Source organism: Panthera onca, chromosome B1, assembly GCF_046562875.1.
Source record: "Panthera onca isolate mPanOnc1 chromosome B1, mPanOnc1 haplotype 2, whole genome shotgun sequence".
Lineage (NCBI taxonomy): Eukaryota > Metazoa > Chordata > Mammalia > Carnivora > Felidae > Panthera > Panthera onca.
Window position 1 is genome coordinate 196,557,158 of NC_138342.1, and position 19,154 is coordinate 196,576,311.

General features: G+C 40.4%; 2 protein-coding genes across 3 annotated transcripts in view; one reads left to right on the top strand and one right to left on the bottom strand.

Moving 5' to 3' along the window:
* The window catches only part of VEGFC (vascular endothelial growth factor C), a 109,641-nt gene that overhangs the window by 11,546 nt on the left and 78,941 nt on the right, over positions 1-19,154 (top strand). The gene's annotated exons all lie outside the window — the stretch shown is intronic.
* LOC144616089 (uncharacterized) overlaps positions 3,603-19,154 on the bottom strand; it is a 93,481-nt gene continuing 77,929 nt past the window's right edge. For both annotated transcript variants that reach the window (XM_078445249.2, XM_078445248.2), the window contains exon 4: positions 3,603-4,049. In XM_078445249.2, coding sequence (XP_078301375.1) covers positions 4,007-4,049 — 43 coding nt within the window. In that variant the 3' untranslated portion in view covers positions 3,603-4,006. The remainder of the gene's footprint in view (positions 4,050-19,154) is intronic.

Consider the following 19,154-nt stretch of genomic DNA (forward strand, 5'->3'; position numbering starts at 1 on the left):
AGAGCCCTATAACCTTTCCTCAAGAAAATAGCGCATTTTCTTTTCTTTGTTTACACTTACATGGAGCCTTTTCTTCCAATGCTCACCTCCCCACCCCCCCCAAAACAAATGGTGGGTGGGTAAACTTGACAAATTAAATCAGACTGAAATCTGAAAGAAAATAGTCCTGATTCTCTTGTAACCAGAGTGACCACACATCTGCCATGAATCTTAGGACTGAATTCCTATAATCTGTGAAAGGGGTTGTTTTTTCCTTTCACTCAGAGTTCCTTGGAAGTAGCCGGTTAATATCAAATACCAGATGTGATGCTGTTTTAAACCACTGTGGTTTACTTTACTACGGTTAGCATTGCCTCCATGGAATATTTTTGATTCTTTCTTTATGTTTGCATCTGCTGTGTATATTTCGTTACTTTATCCTTCTTAAAGGCCTCTTCCAAGTTTATGTTTTGAAAAATGGAACACTTATGGAGGTTCATGTTTGCTTATGGGTCATGACACTTAAGACTTCCCTAAAACACAAACTAATCCTTTTGTCTCAGAGCCAGATTTACGTTTTGGGATGATAGTGAATCATTGTTTGTTCTCTTTGAATCCTAGGGCTTAAAAAAAAAGAATTGGTGTCCATCCATGCCAAATTAGAATTTTACCAAGGTCAAAATTACTCGTGAGTCATGACCATTACACTTAAAATTGAGTAATTTGAAGCTGCTTTAGATACACAGATTAAGCAAATAATGATGTCATAAATTGTAGCACAAATGATTTTTTTCCTCCTAAATATTGGTAGCCGGGGTGGGGGGCTGCTCTGTTGAGACCCATTCTGTTTTACTTTAGAAAAACGCACCTTTGTGTCATGGCCACAGGAGCGTAGCATAATGATATTACTGTAACCTGGCATACGGTGACACCCGCCTTCGTGAATGGAAGATGAAAAGATTTAAAACTGGCGTTCCCTTTCTGTGTCACGCTTATCTGTCAGTGCAGCCTGCAGTTTCTTCTGGATTCTTAAACCGGGGCCCATGTTAGTGTGACTGCCTCAAGCTTCCTCCAGCAGAAAATACCTGAAATTTTGCCGTCGCAGGTACCAAGGTTTGCTGTCGTCGTCGTTGTTGTTTTTAAATAAAGGTGTTCTTGACATTGATTTTGACTTTATTGCACCTCTGTAAGGTGTTTGCGGTGTGGTAGGAAGGAGAACAAATATGCCTGATTTGCCTTAAATCCCCTCTTACGACTGACTGTGGGTTTTCTCCTCCCAGGAGTGTTTTAGATAATTATAAATTGGACCTTCTGCCCCCAAGTTAAAATGGTAACTTAAACACTAAGATATCCATGTGCTAAAATTGAATCTGTGACGTTCAGATGAGCTGTATGGCACACCATATGCACCGTGTGTTGCACGTAAGCGTCTACACTTGCTTAGCCAATGGGTTATAAACGAGTTGTAACAGCTACGTCTGTGCAATGCCAAGCACTCAGGTGCCGTTAGTCTGAACTTTAGGAGTTCCAGTTAAATAGTGAAGTTTAAAACCTTTCCCTTTTTAACGAAATGTCACCAACCTGTCATCAAACAAGGACTTCCACACCCGTGAGGAAGAGTGTCGTTTAGACCTAATGGTACGCGAATCTCTGAAGCTGTGTGATTTCGTGAGCACCCTGGTGCATTGTTTCTACCCGTATTTAAGTTCAGTCTTTTCCAGAACAGTTTCTGCCTTTCTAACCCTAAGCCTAAACGATTACCATTTTAGTTAACTAAATTCTGTTTTGTTTTGTTTTTTTTTCTCTGGGTCCTTTGCTGGACCCCCTGACACGAGTTGGTCTGTCCCAAGGGCAGAAAGAACATGTTGTAATTCCAGGATCATGGGCTCCCTTGAAGGTTACAAAGACTCCTGATTAGAGAGTAATGCTTCACTCTAAAGCAACGTATCCCTCTTGATAACATGCCCTTGGGTGCTGACAGACATGGGACCATTCTTTCATAAACCAAAATTACAGACACATAATAGTCTTCCTGATAAATTACATAATCTTTCCTTTTCCTATATTCCATCTTTTTACTCTAGTATATTTTGCCATTAACTATTTTTCAACACGCTTTAAACAACTTCAGCTCATTACAGAATAACTATGTCTACCACCGCCAAGAGTCATTGTTTATACCGCCTTGTACTTCAGTCTATATATAGCATTCTACAAAGAAGGTCAACAATTTAGTGAGAGCAGAATTTCTTACAGTACATTTAAATTTGAACTTAATTTCTTTTTGGAAAATTAGGCTCCAGGCTCTGCCATCTTTGCACCTCAACACATCTTCCCACTATTTTGGTGCATAAATGATGCTTTTATATCACAGTTGCTTCCATTTTAATGTAATAGTAGCTGGTTGTGGCTTGGAAAACTTAGCACATACACTTCTTCCATGACTACAGAAGTACACATAGTATGTAGGTCGTATGTGCATCTAGGGTGCATTTAACATGAGGAACCAGAATTCCTTCCCAACTTTGGGTGCTTTTTCTTGTGGCAATATATATAAATTTATAATTTTGTTAAACTGGTTTATGCTGTTGCTGCAATGTGCAATCAGAAAATTTTCCAGGATATATCTGGAGTTTATGAGGACAGCAGGAATATTTGAAGACGAAACACTCTCAGGAAATTGGGAAGGTAAGTTGCTACACATGTAGAATGTAGAACAGACAGTGTTTTGGGTGAGACCAGATGTTTTCGCAGCAGGGAGTGAGAGCACGGTTAAAGTATATCTGGGTCATATGTAGCTATCAAAACCCGACTTCACTGAGACTGGGAATTAAAGATGAGTATAGTTTAGATTCACCCTTATAAGTCTTCAGTTCAACAAAGTAACTTGCTTGCAGGGCCAGGTGATTTAGTCAGAATTATTTAATTAGTCGTTCTTACTTGAATCCGCATTTGATCGTAATAGATGTCATAGCGCTAAGTAATTTGGGATTGCTAGCTTAATGATTGTTGAAGAACAAATACTTGTTTTCTTTGTGTTTTTTTTAAGTTTATTTATTTTGAGAGAGAGTGCAAATGGGGGAGGAGCAGAGGGAGAGGGATAGAGAGAGAATCCCAGCTCATAGTCAGGAATCTTGAGTTCATGACCTGAGCTGAAATCAAGAGTCTGACGCTCAACCAACTGAATCACCCAGGCGCCCCTTGTTTACTTTGATGTAGGGCACCTTAAGGAACACTTTTCCCTCTGGTAGCATTCTTTTCTAGAAGGGGACCGTTCACTTACTTTCTTTGTGTGTGTGGGGGGGGGGGGCATTCTCTTCCTTGCTTCCAATTATAATTGTGAACAAATATCAGTAGAAATTCCATGTAACCCAGTATGGATTAGTTATCGAAGCTCACCAGCAAATGTATTTACCCTGAGAATACAGTCGGCCACAACTAGACCATTAGCATGTGAAGTCATATTGTCCCCTGTTGCTCATGCATTTTTTTCCCCTTTTTATGTACTGTTCTGGCTAAAGTTCAGTATTTTGGTGATTATAATTGTGGGCCGAATAAAAATGTATTTCATTTTGAATTGTAAACAGAAAAGACATCAAGTTCTTTGACTTGAAGAATTAGAATTTGAGTATAACTTTGAGCTGAGAGAAGTCAAAGAATTAGATTTCTAGGCACATTCTGACTATAAAATGGATACCTTACATATACCAAGAATAAATCATATATCCGTATCTGTTACTTTATAAAATTGATTACTTGGTTCACTAAGTAGTTATTGCCTTCTATGTGTCAGCATTTATGGTATTAAGTAAAATCTGAGGAAAACAATTCTATAAGATTCCAAGATGTAAGCTTTTATGTGCTTAAAAGTTTCATATATAATAGTGACTTTTTTTTATGGAACAGTTTTCATGTACTCGGTTAAAATTTATAAACTTCTTTTCTAGTGTTCTTTGTAGGTGGCACTGGCATAGGATATTCTGGCCAATGAAGTATAAGGCAGAATCTAAGATTTATGGGAAAACTTTCACTTTTCTGATAAAACACTGCTTTTCTTCTTGTTTTCTTCCCTGGAAATAAGAAAAGTCGCTTAAATTTAAAAATACTTCATACTTAACAAAGAACACTTTTGGACTAAAATTTTTTAAATTATTAATGTAAGCATGTGACTGTGTAGTGACTTTCTAAATTTGTACGACGTCCTCAATCTGTTGCCCCTAGACTTATAATAATTTGTATCTTTATATCCAACATTTTTTGCATGACTGATGGATTCTCTTAAGATGATATTTATGTTCGTATTTTGTAAATACTTTAAGCCAGCCACATCTGAAATAAATAACAATTGTGTCTATGAAGACATGTACACCTCCTGTCCCTTCTCACCGTTAGAAGTATTAGTAGCTTGAGAGTGACTCTGGACCAACTCTAATTGTTTAGAAAATGGCAGCTAGAGAGAAAATTCTCATGGGATTTAGAGAGAGAGAAGACTGGATGAGAAGTCTCAAATATGAGGAAAAAATGTGCAAACAAGGAAGTATTTTCATATCTTCGTTCAGATTAATGAATAAACACCTGGGCTGTGCAAAACTTGTGTTTGATTCCAGGCCTTTACAAGCCCGAATGTGTCATCGGAGCATCAAGATGGGAAATTAGGAAAGCATGCTAATTTAAATTTAAAGCAGCTGGAAATACAGTACATGGCATAGAGGCCCATCTTCACATCTGTCAACAAGTGCTTACAGATGCCACATGAATGGCTTTAAGTGCAATTATAAAACCCAATGGAATGTTCAGAGGTGCCTCCAAGAATGTGATTGGCCAACGTACAGGGTACTCATTCCTAGGAAAAGCTCTGTCCAAGACAAATTTGAAATGTGTACAATCCCTCCTATAGTGATATACAGTTTCAGCTTAATGTTTGGGGGAAAAACATCAAATAATAAGAGATATGTTAGTTGACTTTTCTTTGTGTTTTAAGTTTATTTATTTATTTTGAGAGAGAGAGACAGAGCACAAGCAGGGGAGGAGCAGAGAAAGAGAGAGAGAATCCCAAGCAGGCTGCACACTGTCAGCACAGAGCCTGATGTGGGGTTTAAACTCACAAACCATGAGATCATGACCTGAGCCAAAACCAAGAGTCAGATGCTTACCCGACTCAGCCACCCAGGCGCCCCTTAGTTTACTTTTTCTAATAAAAGTTTATTTATAAGCACAACACAGTTCTCTTTCAGTTAGATTTTTTTTTTCCCTCAGCTGAAAGATTTTGGATCTGGAGCTCACAGGCCAGTTGTAGTAATCTGCAATGATTAAGGATTTCATACTTGACTAGCCCTTCTCCCTGAAAATTACTGGCTCCCTCTTGGAGCTGTGGATTTATTCCACTCCAGGGTGGGTAAGTGTCCTAAATTCACTTCTGCCACGTTATTTGCCATCTAGGGGACTGTTAGGCTATCGGTGGGTCAGCCAGAATCGTACAGTGGACTCCCTATCTATGCTCAAGGCACTTTGACCATATCTGGTCATTAAAATCTGATCAGTCGTGGTTCTAGTCTGAGGCTAAACCAGTTGATGGCTAGATCCTTTTACCTGGCAATCTAGAGAATACAAATCAAGACAGTCATATGCAGGAAGCAACACGAAATAAAGCATGTGTTCTAATGCTTTTCTCTTAAAACGCAGTATGGACCATGACGTGTATTTTTACTTACTAAGTTTCTTATTGGGATATTATTTTAATTTCTAGAAGTGGTCATACTTTTCCATTTCTCACTTCTCTGATGTCTAAATTTTCAGTTTTGTATTCTTCCATGTTACATGCGGTAGCCGTTTTATATCTGGAAAGATCATTTTTGTTGCCACAAAAATAAGTGTTTGACACACCCCACACATGTAGACTACCGGAATAACTCAATACAGGGACTGAGTCGCAAGCAAAAGTGATTCTTTGATTTTTTTTTTGTTTCTCAAGTTATTCACTACCTATTACTTTCTGTCACATTTAAAACCTAAAGCTCATAAAGTTAATTTTCACAATGATCACTGAATGTAGTAATTCAAAGTATCGATGAGAATTCGTATTTAACAATTTCTCCTTAATTAAAAATCGTTTGCTTAACTATACCTTAAATAGTCCTATGCGATACATTATTCAAGAGTTTTAGTCAATTGCATGTTGTAAATCAACTGCGTATTGTGGAGGACTGATTTTTTTATTTTCTTTTTTCTGAGCAGTGTGCTGGGAACAAGGCTATTCCACAAGCAAAGGATACGTGCTTATTATTCAGCCTTTCTAAAGAAGTGAGGTTGTCTTAAGTGAATTTTCTGGACTCCTGCAAATTAGCACTTTTAAGTATAATACATCATATTTATATTGTGTTGATTGAAGCAAGTTAAACATAACCTCGTTTTAATAATTGGGCTATAAAGGGGCGCCTGGGTGGCTCAGTCGGTTGAACGTCCGACTTCGGCTCAGGTCACGATCTCACGGTTCGTGGGTTCGAGCCCCGCGTTGGGCTCTGTGCTGACAGCTCAGAGCCTGGAGCCTGTTTCAGATTCTGTGTCTCCCTCTCTCTCTCTGCCCCTCCCCCACTCGCGCTCTGTCTCCCTCTGTCTCAAAAATAAATAAACATTAAAAAAAATTACATTAAAAAAAGAATTCGGCTATAAAATAAAAATTACTGCTACTTCCCATTTTTCTTCCTACCACTGTTATTTACCACTTCTGTTTGCAGGGTCCTTTGCACCTTTTAAAAATTTGTTTTTATACTTGTCTTTTTTGTTTCCTTTCCCTAATGCTTCTGTACGTCTGTTCTTTGATGGAAGAGAGAGATTTTTTGGTTTTTAGCTTTGGGTTCTTTATTATTATTATTATTATTATTATTGTTGTTAGTGTCATACCATCAAAGAATTCTATTTCAGCCTCTGGTGATCTCGCCAACTACTCTGAGAATATCAGTTAAAGTGGGATCGGGCCATTTGTACCAAAACTCTAGCTCAGCGGCTTAAGCGAATTTGAGTTTCCTTCTCTCCCCAGCGGGCAGTTAAGGGCTCGCGCAGCCAGGAGCTCCACGGGGCTGTCCGCGTGTCAGCCCCTGTGCGCTTCCCCTCTCACGGCTGCAGCAAAGCTGCCTCCTCCCAGCCTTATGTCTGGTCTGGAGGAAGGAAGGATACGGAGACAGGAAGCGGACGTCCTAACAGGAAAGCAGCAGCTTGCTCAGAAATCCCTGGCAGATTGGAACTTACACTTCCCACAACCGTCCTGTGGCCATCTCTAGCTGCAAGAGAGGCTAAGAAATAAAATCTATGCACCTTCAAGCAATATTGGAACTCGCTCCCTAAGGAAGAAAAGGAGAATGGATTTTGAGTAGCAGTGTTTGTAGCGTGGTATCAGTATGATTTGTAGCTTTCCCCCTGAAATTTCTCACGTTTTTCCTCACGCCTGCAACATCGCTGTGTCCCTTAAATACTTATCTGAAAGATTAATGTCACTGAAGCGTTGATTTTTAAGCAATATGAATGTATCACACAAGACCTTTCGACTCTTCAAAAGATTTAAAAATCCAGTTTGGAGGGGCGCCTGGGTGGCTCAGTCGGTTAAGCGTCCGACTTCGGCTCAGTTCATGATCTCGGGGTCTGAGTTCGAGCCCCGCATCGGGCTCTGTGCTGACAGCTCAGAGCCTGGAGCTTGCTTCGGATTCTGTGTCTCCCTTTCTCTCTGACCCTCCCCCGTTCATGCTCTGTCTCTCTCTCTCTGTCTCACAAATAAACATTTAAAAAAAAATCTAGTTTGGAGAGATAGTGCCTTTATGAAACATTTATAGAACATGAGAATTTAAACTTGCTAATTGTATTGTGTCAAAAGTAAGTGCAGTAACAGAGAAGGGAAAGACCGGAAAAATCTAGTGTTCTTGAAAAATACTCGAGGGGTGTGGATTTCAGTATAGGACAATACTACCACCCCAAGTAAATATAACCCACTTCATTTAAAATTTTTTCAGTAATATATTGGTGTCGATTTTTCTTTTACTCTATATTTGCTGTGAGGTTGGACATGGAAACATTTCAGATTTGACGTGGCTTCTTTCTGACAATGGAGTCATCACCATTGCTTAAGGCATGAACTTAACGTGCTCAGTCTTTCCTCTTCGTGGAGCTGTATTGTTTGTGAGGCCAGCTTGGTACTGATGGAGACGTCCCCTGTCTCCTTCCCTCACACGGTTCTGCTGGAAGAGTGGGGCACGGCTGCTGTCAGATCGCAGCCCACTCCAACAGAGTACCATCATCCCGACTTCACTGTGTTGATTTACAGATCACACCCCCGAGATAAGGACGGAAACTAGCCCTGAGACGGGGACGGAGTCAGTGGCCTCACCCCCCCAGTAAAACGCCTGGTACGGATCCGGCTGTGTTGTCCTCACACAGGACCAGGTGGGGTGTGCACGGCATGACTACCAGATGTGAGCATCTTCCCGTGTGTTCTACGATGCCACCCTGTGGATGGCGGCCGGGCAGGGAGAAGGCGCTCACCACATGGAAAAACAAGATGATGTATTAGGCCTTAGTGGAATTCTCACCGCTTTTATTGAACTGTCTGTCCCGATTGCTTTAAACCAACTCAGGAGAATGTCTGTTGGCGAAAATAGGAGCTCAGTTGTTTTTCAGGGGCAGTGGTCCAGAGGACACGATAATAGGAATAGATAATTCCAAAGCTGAAAATACATTAGATACATTCTTATTCTCTGTTTGGAAAGTCTGCCTGGAGACTTTCTGCCATTGTGCTGTCTCAGGGAAATACCCTATTCAGGTCACTGGAAATAACATGTCAGGTTTGAAAAGAGACTTCATACATAGCCAAATAAACTGGGTAAATATGTTTAGAAAGTCATTCTAGTGACTAATATATTAGAATGTTTCCACAATAATAATGTTGGTGATGTTAGGATTTATCCTTTTCAATGGAATGACTTGTCACATCTGGAAAGAGACTTTATGGGTAGCTAAATATACTTGCTAAATGTGTTTAGAAAAGATTTTTACTATGGGCACCCGACTGGCTCAGTCGGTTAAGCGTCTGACTTCGGCTCAGGTCATGATCTCACAATTTGTGGGTTCAAGCCCTGCATCGGGCTCTGTACTGACAGCTCAGGCCCTGAAGCCTGCTTCGGATTCTGTTTCTCCCTCTCTTTGCCCCTCCCCTGCTTGCTCTCTGTCTCTCTCTCTCTCTCAAAAATAAACATTTAAAAAAAAGGTTTTTACTAACAGTTTTGTTTCTGTTTTTGTTTTTTTTTTAAATAGCTGATTAATTTCAAGCAATAATACTGATTGAAGTCTTTGGGTAGCCAGGGGTAGGAGTTACTCTGGTTTTGTTAGTGTAGTTCTAAATATTTTCAGTTTGATGAGAAAAAAGGAATAAGATGTACTTACAATTGGAAGTTTGAATGTTTAAGCTAGGTGAATTTTGTTTTTCAGAATGACTGTTTCTAAGATCATGTGTAATTATATTTTTTAAGTTGCCTGAAAACTTATTTTCTAGTAAGTAGATGTTTCTTGCCAAGCCTTGTAGGAATATGTTTTATATATTTTGTAAACATATAAAATTTTCTTTTAGCATAGGTTAGCATAAGATAGTAATTTGGGGGAGTACAGGGACCCAGATTTGATTCCCAGTTAATTCAAGTAAGCCTTTTATAATCCTTTCATTCTGTTTTACTCTCAGAGAACATAGGGTAGTTGAAACCACTTGGACTTTGGGGTCAGAATTGAATTTGAAATTAGCACTGCACTTTAATAGCTGTGAGATCTTAAGACTCCTGAGTCAGGTTCTCCACTATAAATTGGAGGAAATAGTGTATTCCTTACAGCACTGTAAGAGAGCTCATGTAAAGCAGTGCCTCATGTTAACTACTGATAAAGCCCTAGTTCTCTCTCCAGGCCCTGGAAAAATATTTAACTCCATCCGTGTGATTCACACTCTTGCCTTCAGAGTCCTTAATTAATGTTTTGTGATCAAAGGCCCACAGATGGAATAAAGTTCATCTAAACATCCATTTATTAATGGAATATCTACTGGCTAAATACTATTAATTAAATATAAATAATACATTGCTCTTTGCAAGATACCAGTGATCTCCATGTTGCTGAAGCCAGCGAACCATCATCAGAACTTTGTGTTCTGTGTTCTTTTCTGGGATGGTCAGTCAGATGTGGCCACGAGAGGAGTCACAAGAGAGACGCAAGAAAACAAAGTCTATAATACTCACAGGAAGAGCTCCCCACAAGCCATGCGTGGCCACAGGGGAAGATTTTGGTGAGGAGGCAGAGAGCAGGAGTGAGGCAAAAGCAGAGTTTCCACAGGAAAGGCATAGCAAGGCATGGTGAACCGGTTAGGGGTTAGGATTGGCTGGTCTGAAAAATGTCAGCGGGCTCTACACTGGAGGGGTGGTCCCAGGTTGCCTGGTAACTGGCCTGGGGGCGTGGGGGACGATGAAGGCAAAGAAGAAGTGCCTCAGGGGGTGTAAGGGCCAGCTAGAGCAGGTGCGCCTCTGGACTGGTGAGTTTGCTTGTCAAAAGCATGCTCCCAGCTGCAGCCCTTGAACCTCTAAGAATTGGCCAGCCTGGGAGGGGCGGTCTGTCCCTGCCAGCCAGCGCCGGTGCGGAAAAGAGAACCTGAACTACTGGCCGTTCTTCTTCCTGGATTTTTAATACCCAAGTGCCCCCAGCCCCACCCCATGCCCTCTGTTCTGGTGTCCACTCTCTCTTGGTGACGCAACCCAGGCCCGTGGTTCTCAATGTCCCCCAATAGTGTCTTCAGCCCAGATCCCTCTTCTGAACTTTCTGAACTTCAGAACGTAACCAACTCTCTTCTCATCTCCCTGTTTGACATTTCCACTCGGACGGGTGAGAGACATTCCAAGTTTAACATATTCAAAGACTGATCAGACTGATCAGACATATTCACCCCTGATCAGACTGCCTTATCCACAGCTTTTCCCTAACTCAGTCAGTGGCACCAAAGTGCTTCAAGATGGACAAGTCAAAATGTAGGGAGTCATCCCTGACTTCCTTCCTTCCTTCTTTCCTGCCCCAAATCCAAATATGGGAATCGAGCCTGCTTGGCTAAGCCTTCAAAGTATATCCGGAATCTAACCACGTCTCACCACATCTACTGTGACCTGTCCTGTTCTGAGCCACGGTTGTGTCTCACGGGGATCACAGTGAGACAGTGCTGTGTTCTCTAGTCTCTCTGGTTGTATCCTTAACCCCTTCATAGAGTATTCGCAACGGAGCAAACAGAATAATCCTTTTAGAACGCAAGTCACATCACAGCCCTCTTCTATTGAAGGCCCTAGAATAGCTCCCTATTTCACACAGAGCAAAAACCAAAATCTCTGCAAGGGAATAGCAACCAGGATTCTAGAAATGTTTTAATCGAAGAGAATTTAATGAGGATATGTTTAAGGAGGTGTGGGTGTTCAGGAAGTACCCAGGGCCTTAGCAGCCGTGGGAAGCCCTAAGCACCTGGGTCCTGCAGGAGCAGGGTGAGGGGGTGGTCCTGGAAGTGACGGAGGGACTCGATCTCCAGCAGGATCTGGTGTGTGGCATGCACACAGGCTCATATCTGTGGTGAGGCAGGGACGTGCAGGAGGAGAGTAAATGTCCCAACCCAGTTTTTGTTCACATCCTGGTCAAACGCTTGATTCTGTCACCCTTTTCCATTTTAGCCATTCTGGTTATTACATAATCCTATTTCATCGTGGTTTCATTTTGCCTTCCCATGGTGACTGTAATGAAGCTGGACACGTTTTTATAAGGGTTTTTGTTTTTGTTTTTGTTTTTGCCCATTTTGGATATCTTCATTATAAAAATGCCTGCTCATATATTTTGCTCATTTTTCTGTTTGGCTGTATATCTTTCTTTGCAATTGTTTTTTCTATTGTTTATTTTAGAGAGACAGACAGACAGAGTGTGAGAGCAGGGGAGGGGCAGAGAGAGAGGGAGACACAGAATCCCAAGCAGGCTCCAGGCTCTGAGCTGTCAGCATGGAGCCCTAAGAGGGGCTTGAACTCATGAACCGTGAGATCATGACCTGAGCCGAAATTGGACGTTTAACTGACAGAGCCACCCAGGCACCCCTCAGTTGATTTTTAAAATAAATATATGTGACTGGATACCAGACTTTTTTAAGATATATATTTCAAGTATTTTCTTCCACCTACTACTGGCCTTGCTTTTTTATTTTATTCAATGGCCACAGTTTTCAAATTTTAATCGTAGCGTGATTTTCCTTCCTTTTATGATTAATGACTTTTATATCTTAAAAAGAATAAATTTTTTCTTAAAAATTTTAAGGAATCTTTGTCTACCCAGTGTCATGAAGGTATTCTTCAAGAAGCTTTAGTGTTTTTACCTTCCACAGATGTATAATGAACCTGGAATTATTTGTACAGCAAGAGGAGTATGAGTCGGGACAAATATTTTCTATTTAGATATCTAATTACCTCCGTGTGTTTTACCACTGATCCTTGGTGTTACCCTTGTAAAAGTGTTCTCTCTATACATACGCAGTTCCTTTCCGGATTGTCTGTTTATTATTTCACTCTATTTGTCTTGTGTTAGTGTTGTGTGCATTTTTTGTTTGTTTGTTTCCTAGAAAGACTCGATATATGGTACAAATATTTCCAGTTTGTTTTGGATGTTGCCTTGACTACATATGTTGGAATTGCATTGAATCTGAAGATGAATTAAGGAAAACTGGCATATCTAGCAATATTGAGCCTTCTATTTAGGTTTTTAAAAATTTCTTTCAGTTGTACAAAACCTTTTTTTCTTTTTGTGTAGAGGTTTTGCACGACTGCCTCGTTGGTGCCCGGGTATTTGACATTTTGATGCCACTGCAAAGGGGATTTGCCTTTGCATTCCATTGCCTAACTTTTCCGGGTATAGTATTCTACATTGGCATTTTTTTCTTTACCTATTTTATTTTTTAGCATTTGTTTATTTTGAGGGAGAGGGGAGAGCAGCAGAGAGAGAGGGAGAGAGAACCCCAAGCAGACTCCATGCTGCACATGGAGCTCAGTGTGGGCCTTGATCTCATGACTATGAGATCATGACCGGAGCTGGTATGAAGAGTCTGACACTTACCTGACTGAGCCACTCAGGTGCTCCTATCCCTGTTTTAAAGATTTTTCTCCCCCGGCCCTTGTTCTGATTTCATTGTTTCCACTGTCAATGTTATTACTCCTTTGAACAAGAAATGAGCTTCCTTGTTGGCTTTTGGGGTTTTCTGTTTTTGGATTTCAGTAGTTCTGTTACACTTTTAGGTCTAGCTTCCTTTGTATTTAATGTGCTTGGAGTTCATAGAAATTCTTCAGTCTGTAGCTTGACTGTTTTTATTATTATTTTGGAAAATTCTAAATCATTTCGTCCAATATTTCTTCTGTCCTGTAGTCTCCATCCTCCAATTGAATGTATGTTAGACATCCTCACTGTGCCCTCTATTTCTGCATCAAATTTTTGTGTTGTCTGTGTCTATTAGGCTTTTCCTCTAGTTTCCTGTGGGGGTTTTCTACTGACCTATCTTCCAGTTCACTGATCCTCCCTTTGTCCTAATACTGTTAATCCATTGTACTGAGATCCCTGTGTTTTCAGTTAGTATGTTTTACAGTTCTCAAATTGCTGTTTTTTCTTTGATAAATTCAGTTTCCCTGATAACATTCTTCATCTTGCCTTCTATGTTCTTACCCATACTAGTCACACATATTGCAATACCTGTTTCAATATCTGGCTTATCTATGGTTTTATTTTTATTGCATACTTTTTCTGTGATTTTGTTTTCTTCATCTAATTTGCAAGTGTGGTTGAACATTATTGATTAAGTGCCTGGCATCGGATATGAAGAGTTAAAACTGAATTAGGCTTGTTCTTTCAGAGAGGGTTTACTTTGTCCTCTGCTAGTCAGCTAAGATGGGGACAGGCCACCCCAGTTCAGTCAGAGGGTGGCGTGCCTAGAGGCTTGTCTGCAGTCTGGGTGTGGGTCAGGCTGCTGTGGTTCGCCCATGCTCCAAGGGAGTACACTCAGGGGATTTATCTGGGAGCCATCGTTGCTCCTCGGTGGGTCCTGAACTCCAACTGTGGTTTCTGAGCACTGTGATACCGCTGAAAACACCCCATACTTTTCAGATTTTTGCTTGTTACTTTGCTTCTTGCCCTGGACAGTTTGAAAATCTTATCCAGTGCCCCAAAAGGAAAACTAGAAATGTCAGATTGCTTCTCTTGTCTTACCGTCTCTCAGGATGTGAGCCCCTCCAAGCCTGACTTTCCCTGCAGGCCCAAACTTCAATGTTCCCTCTTTTCAACCCAGCAGATTGCCAGAAGTCCCCACTTTTAACTTCTATGTTGCTTTTTGCCCGAATGTTCAGCCTCTTACCCATGCGAGGACTGGCATATTATCCAAGGGTAGTGCTGAAAATGTCAGCCCAGCTTTCTGAGTTTTTTCTATCCATCATCCTGACTCCTGAAGCCTTGGCCACCTCTGCAGTTAGATATTCCAATATGCGTATGCTGTCTTCAATTTTATCTTGTATGTTCTAGTCCTGAGCAGAAGCTGCACCCATGATGGTTACAAGTGACATTCACTAAACAAGCCATCTTAATAATTATCTGGTTAGGATGGCTCGGTGACTAAGGGAACAAAGTTTTGGATAGGTTTGTGATTTGAATTCCACTTACTGTGTGAAATACCTACCTAGTGAGAGCTCAGTTTTATCACCTGTAATCAGAAAATCAAAGCTTTTTCATAAGATACTTGTCCCCTTAACACCAAGTCTCTGTAATTCATCCGTGGTAACATTTTGTACCTGTAGTTCTTTCATCCCCCTCCCCCCCCCCCCATTTTTCAACGTAGCGAGATTTTAGTGTAAAAATATCCCCCAAATATGTATTTTTCTATGAATAGAAATATGTTTTCTGGTTTTTCATTTTGGACTTTTTTTTTTTTTTTTTTGGAACTATATCTAGGTGGATTGAGGATGAATTTCTGTAGAGCAGATTTGTGTTTGCTGTGTTAGGCACCTGTGGACATCATAAATAGAGACCACTTTCAAAGGTAGATTTGGTTAAAGTCTGCTTGAACTGCACAGGTAGATTTTTTCAGAACACAGACCACGAGGAGAGCTCTTTTATGATCACCTCACAAGGAAGAGAGTTCTTCCCCTCTTTCACCCGGAAGAAATGTTGAGGTAGCAACTCCTGCTGTCTCCTGCGGCTTTCTTCTAGTTTGCCCTTGTACTGAGGGGACACTGTAGACTTTGGGTGTTCTAGCTTAATACAGGAATATTCTATCAGACTTCCAAATCCAGGGGAGTTCTTGGCTCTGTCTTCTCTGACACGATCAATCTCAAAGCCCAAGTTCACCAGCCAAAGCACCTGTTTCTCATTCCAGAGTGAATATGACTTGAGTGCTTCCTTCATCTGTGATTTCCCTCTTTCACTTCATTTTTGGCTTCCTAGGAATCTTTATTTTCTTACCAGACTTTCACTGTATATGGGATGCACACACACGGACACTTTTATATGTACATAGGTCGGTCGGTCGGTCGGTTGATAGATCCCTTTTTAGAAAACATCTCTTCTACCAAATGGTTAGAAGTAACTAATTCATTTTTATAAGAGATTTTAGGATTGTCCTTAAGACTCGGTGATTTTAAGGACTTGTGTTCTGTGTCTGCTTCTGATACCAATTCTCAGCGGTACCAGCTGCACAGCCATGGGCATCTCTAGTCATAGATGCAGGGTAAGGTAGACAATTTTCACTTCCTTCCTAAGCTTAGTTGGTACAAACGCATGGGACATTGCTTGGTTATACTGAATACATTGATTATTCTAAATAAAATTAATACACAGGTCAGAGACAGCTGGACTTTAGTCACTATCCCTCTCTTACCTTTGTCTCTCTGCCCATATTTTCTTCTCAGACTGATGATGTCCTCCAACTCTGAATTCTAGTACTTTCTTTCACCCCATTTATACTCCATGCCTTTCTCTCTCCCCGTTGATCCTTCCATCTGTGTGTGATGAGCCTGCATGCCCCTCCCTCTGTATTATTTGTGTGTACCATAAGATATAATTAGCCTAGGTGCTAAGTATGTGTTTATTTTTCTAATGTTATATGGGCATGTATATAATGTGCACAGGGAATCTGTCTGACAATTTATATCAATTCATTGTTGTCCTTGATGTAGTATTCAACTTTATCAATTCCTACAATCTTAGTAACTCTGTGGCATAGTTTTGTTTTTGTTTTAGGGATCATCTATAAAAACTATGTGTTTGCTCCCCAGAAAACCTCCATGTGTATATAGTCACTACAAATGATAGCAGCTGTTTTTATATTCACCGATACTAGGTTAAAGATAGTTTATATTAGAGTATTCACTGATATTTGAGGGAAAATGTCCAGCAAGAGGAAATAAATACATTTGCTTCTCAATTGTGGTATTTAATTTCATAGAAGTTTTAGGACACTTCCATAAAAGCACTGTGATCATGCACTAATTTTTATTTTTCAAAAACTGTCACTTGCTTTTGTTAGATCAGTAGCAGGAAAACACAGAACTTTTTCACTTTAGGGAACAGACCATTTTAAATTCCTGGGAGGCCTAGCCTTGCTCACTAGGCCAGACACACAGCACGCCAAACTTGTTTATGCTGACTTTGAGTGATTTTACCGGGAGCAAAACGATTGCTGATACGATGAGTAGTAATAAGCTTAGACAACATCCTAACTGAGATTGATGCCATCTGGAGCCGCCTCAATGTGGTGTTTGTTCAGTTCTTTAAAAAATAATTCTTTGTTTTGGAATCCGCAGATTATTAATGAATGGCATATTTCTGGGGGAATAAATAGGACTTTTTCAAACCCTATGCATGGGAAAAAATTGGCCAGAGAAAATGATTCTTTCATTCTGTGTTTCACAGAGAACTTGAGGTTGTATGAAAAAAGGTCTGGAGTAGACTGCTGAGGGGGGCTGTTGGATAAGAAAAGGAAACACTGAAAGCTTGTTACAGCATAGAATTCTTATTACATTTCCTCCTTACCTGCTGCCCTAGAGAGCCGTCAGTCAACAGGTGGATATATACGTATTACAAAAAGTAGACATGTGAAGACATTGTAGCTGGTCTTAACTGAGTCTGATTAAACCCAGCAACCACTAAAAGATAGTTTTCCTTGGAGAATTATTTTTTATTTGTCGGAGATAGCTATATAAGGAAAGACTGTTGCTTAGTAATCTAGTCAAAACATATGCATAAAAGTCAATTAGAAATAGCCTTTTTGGGGAGCACCTGGGTGGCTCAGTCTGTTGCGTGTCTGACTTTGGCTCAGGTCATGATCTCACAGTTCATGAGCCTGAGCCCCACACCGGGCTCACTGCTATCCATCTGGAGCCCACTTCAGATCCTCTGTCTCTCTCTCTCTGCCCTTCCCCAGCTCACGCTTGCTCTTGCTTTCTGTCAAAAATAAATAAACATTAAGAAAAAAATGTTTTTAATAGCCTTGTTTTGAATTGCTTGTCTAAACATGTGTTAGATCTTGATAGGTAATTTTTGAAAGTCAGAAATATATTAAAATGACCATCTGTAACATTACTATAAGTGCTTACCATGTTTTGCCCTATATTTTTCCAGGCTACAGTTGGAAAAATTAAACCATGCTTAAAATACTGTTTCATAGCACAATTTTAAAATAGAATATTCTCTATTTTTCATATTCTGTTCCACAAGAATGTGATTTGAATGACTGCATTACTTCATTTTTTATTTGTTTTGTGTCCTCCTGGCTGTTAACTATTTTCATTTTTCTGTATGATAAATACACAAGTACCTTCTCCCTCTGTTCTCCTAAATGAATTGGCTCAACCCAGAAATGCCACATCTAAGAAGTCTTTTCAAAGGGAAGCCTGTTAAATGTAATCTCTAAGCATAAATTAAGCAAAATTTATCCTGACAATTATAAATTTCAGTAGGTAGTGCAGTTAACTGAGTTTTTACTTTGGTCAGATGCTATTTTAGCTTCTTTTGTATTTGTGAATTTTTCCAATTCATTTGTGACTTTACAGGTTCTCTTTTAGGAAGGCAGATACTTTTAATGACATAATTATCCCTCCGGTGAGAGTTTCTTAGTATTTCAGAAAGTCTCCTGGTTCTTTTAATGGGAAACTCTCCTAGTGCCTTTAAAATGGAGCTCAGTAGCTAGCAGTGGACCAGAAGGTAAGTGATCCTGGCTGTGCTGTCCCTGGATGCGGGTGCAGTGGGACAAGCACAGGAAGGCTGGCGTAGCACCGAGCAAATGCCACTCAAGACTAAATACATGGAAGACATCAGGGGACTGTTCTAGGAATGGCCGTGTGATAGTGTAAGTGCAGACAAGAGTTAGAACCTGAGCATCTCAGGAGCCAAGAGATTGGCAGCTTGGGTATAATGTCTGGTATCTGAACGCAATCATGGGCCCTGAGGTGGACGTCATGGGAAGGTTTCAGACTTTGGATACAAGACAGAAGCTGTTCTGCTAATAACCAGGGCTTGAGGAAGAGCTCATTTTCCGGGGAAAAGTTACACAAAGCGAGAAAAAGCAGCAAGTCCAGAATGGTTGGTGTCCCATTTGGGAAGCTACCTACTGATGGACTTTATATCCTCCCTGGCACGGATCCGGATAGATAACCACATTTAATTCAACGGTAGTGAACAGCAAGGAGGTTTTCTAGTGCCGGCTGCCAAGATTAAAAGGATGTGCATGTCCTAGCACTACAAAGTGTCTGGTGTGACTGATGCTTGTACTTGTTCACCTAAATGTGAATTTACTACTGGGAAGTATATCTAACTTCAGGATCTTCCTTCAGTATTTCATCAGCAAGGTAACTGAGTGTGGCCTCTCTGAATGGTGAGGAATAAACCTTAGTGAGAAAAGCAGAAGCAATTAAGCTTATGTCTGTCCTCTAAAAATGAAGCCTCAGATCTATAATGGGGTTTTATTTGCTGCTGGTAACCAATGTTTCCTTCCTTTTACTAATGACTATTATTTGGGAATATTTTTCATCTCTCACTCTAACAGGACCATGCCTAAATCATTTTCTTCCCTTCTACAAGTTAAAAACAAATTGAATGACCAACACATAATT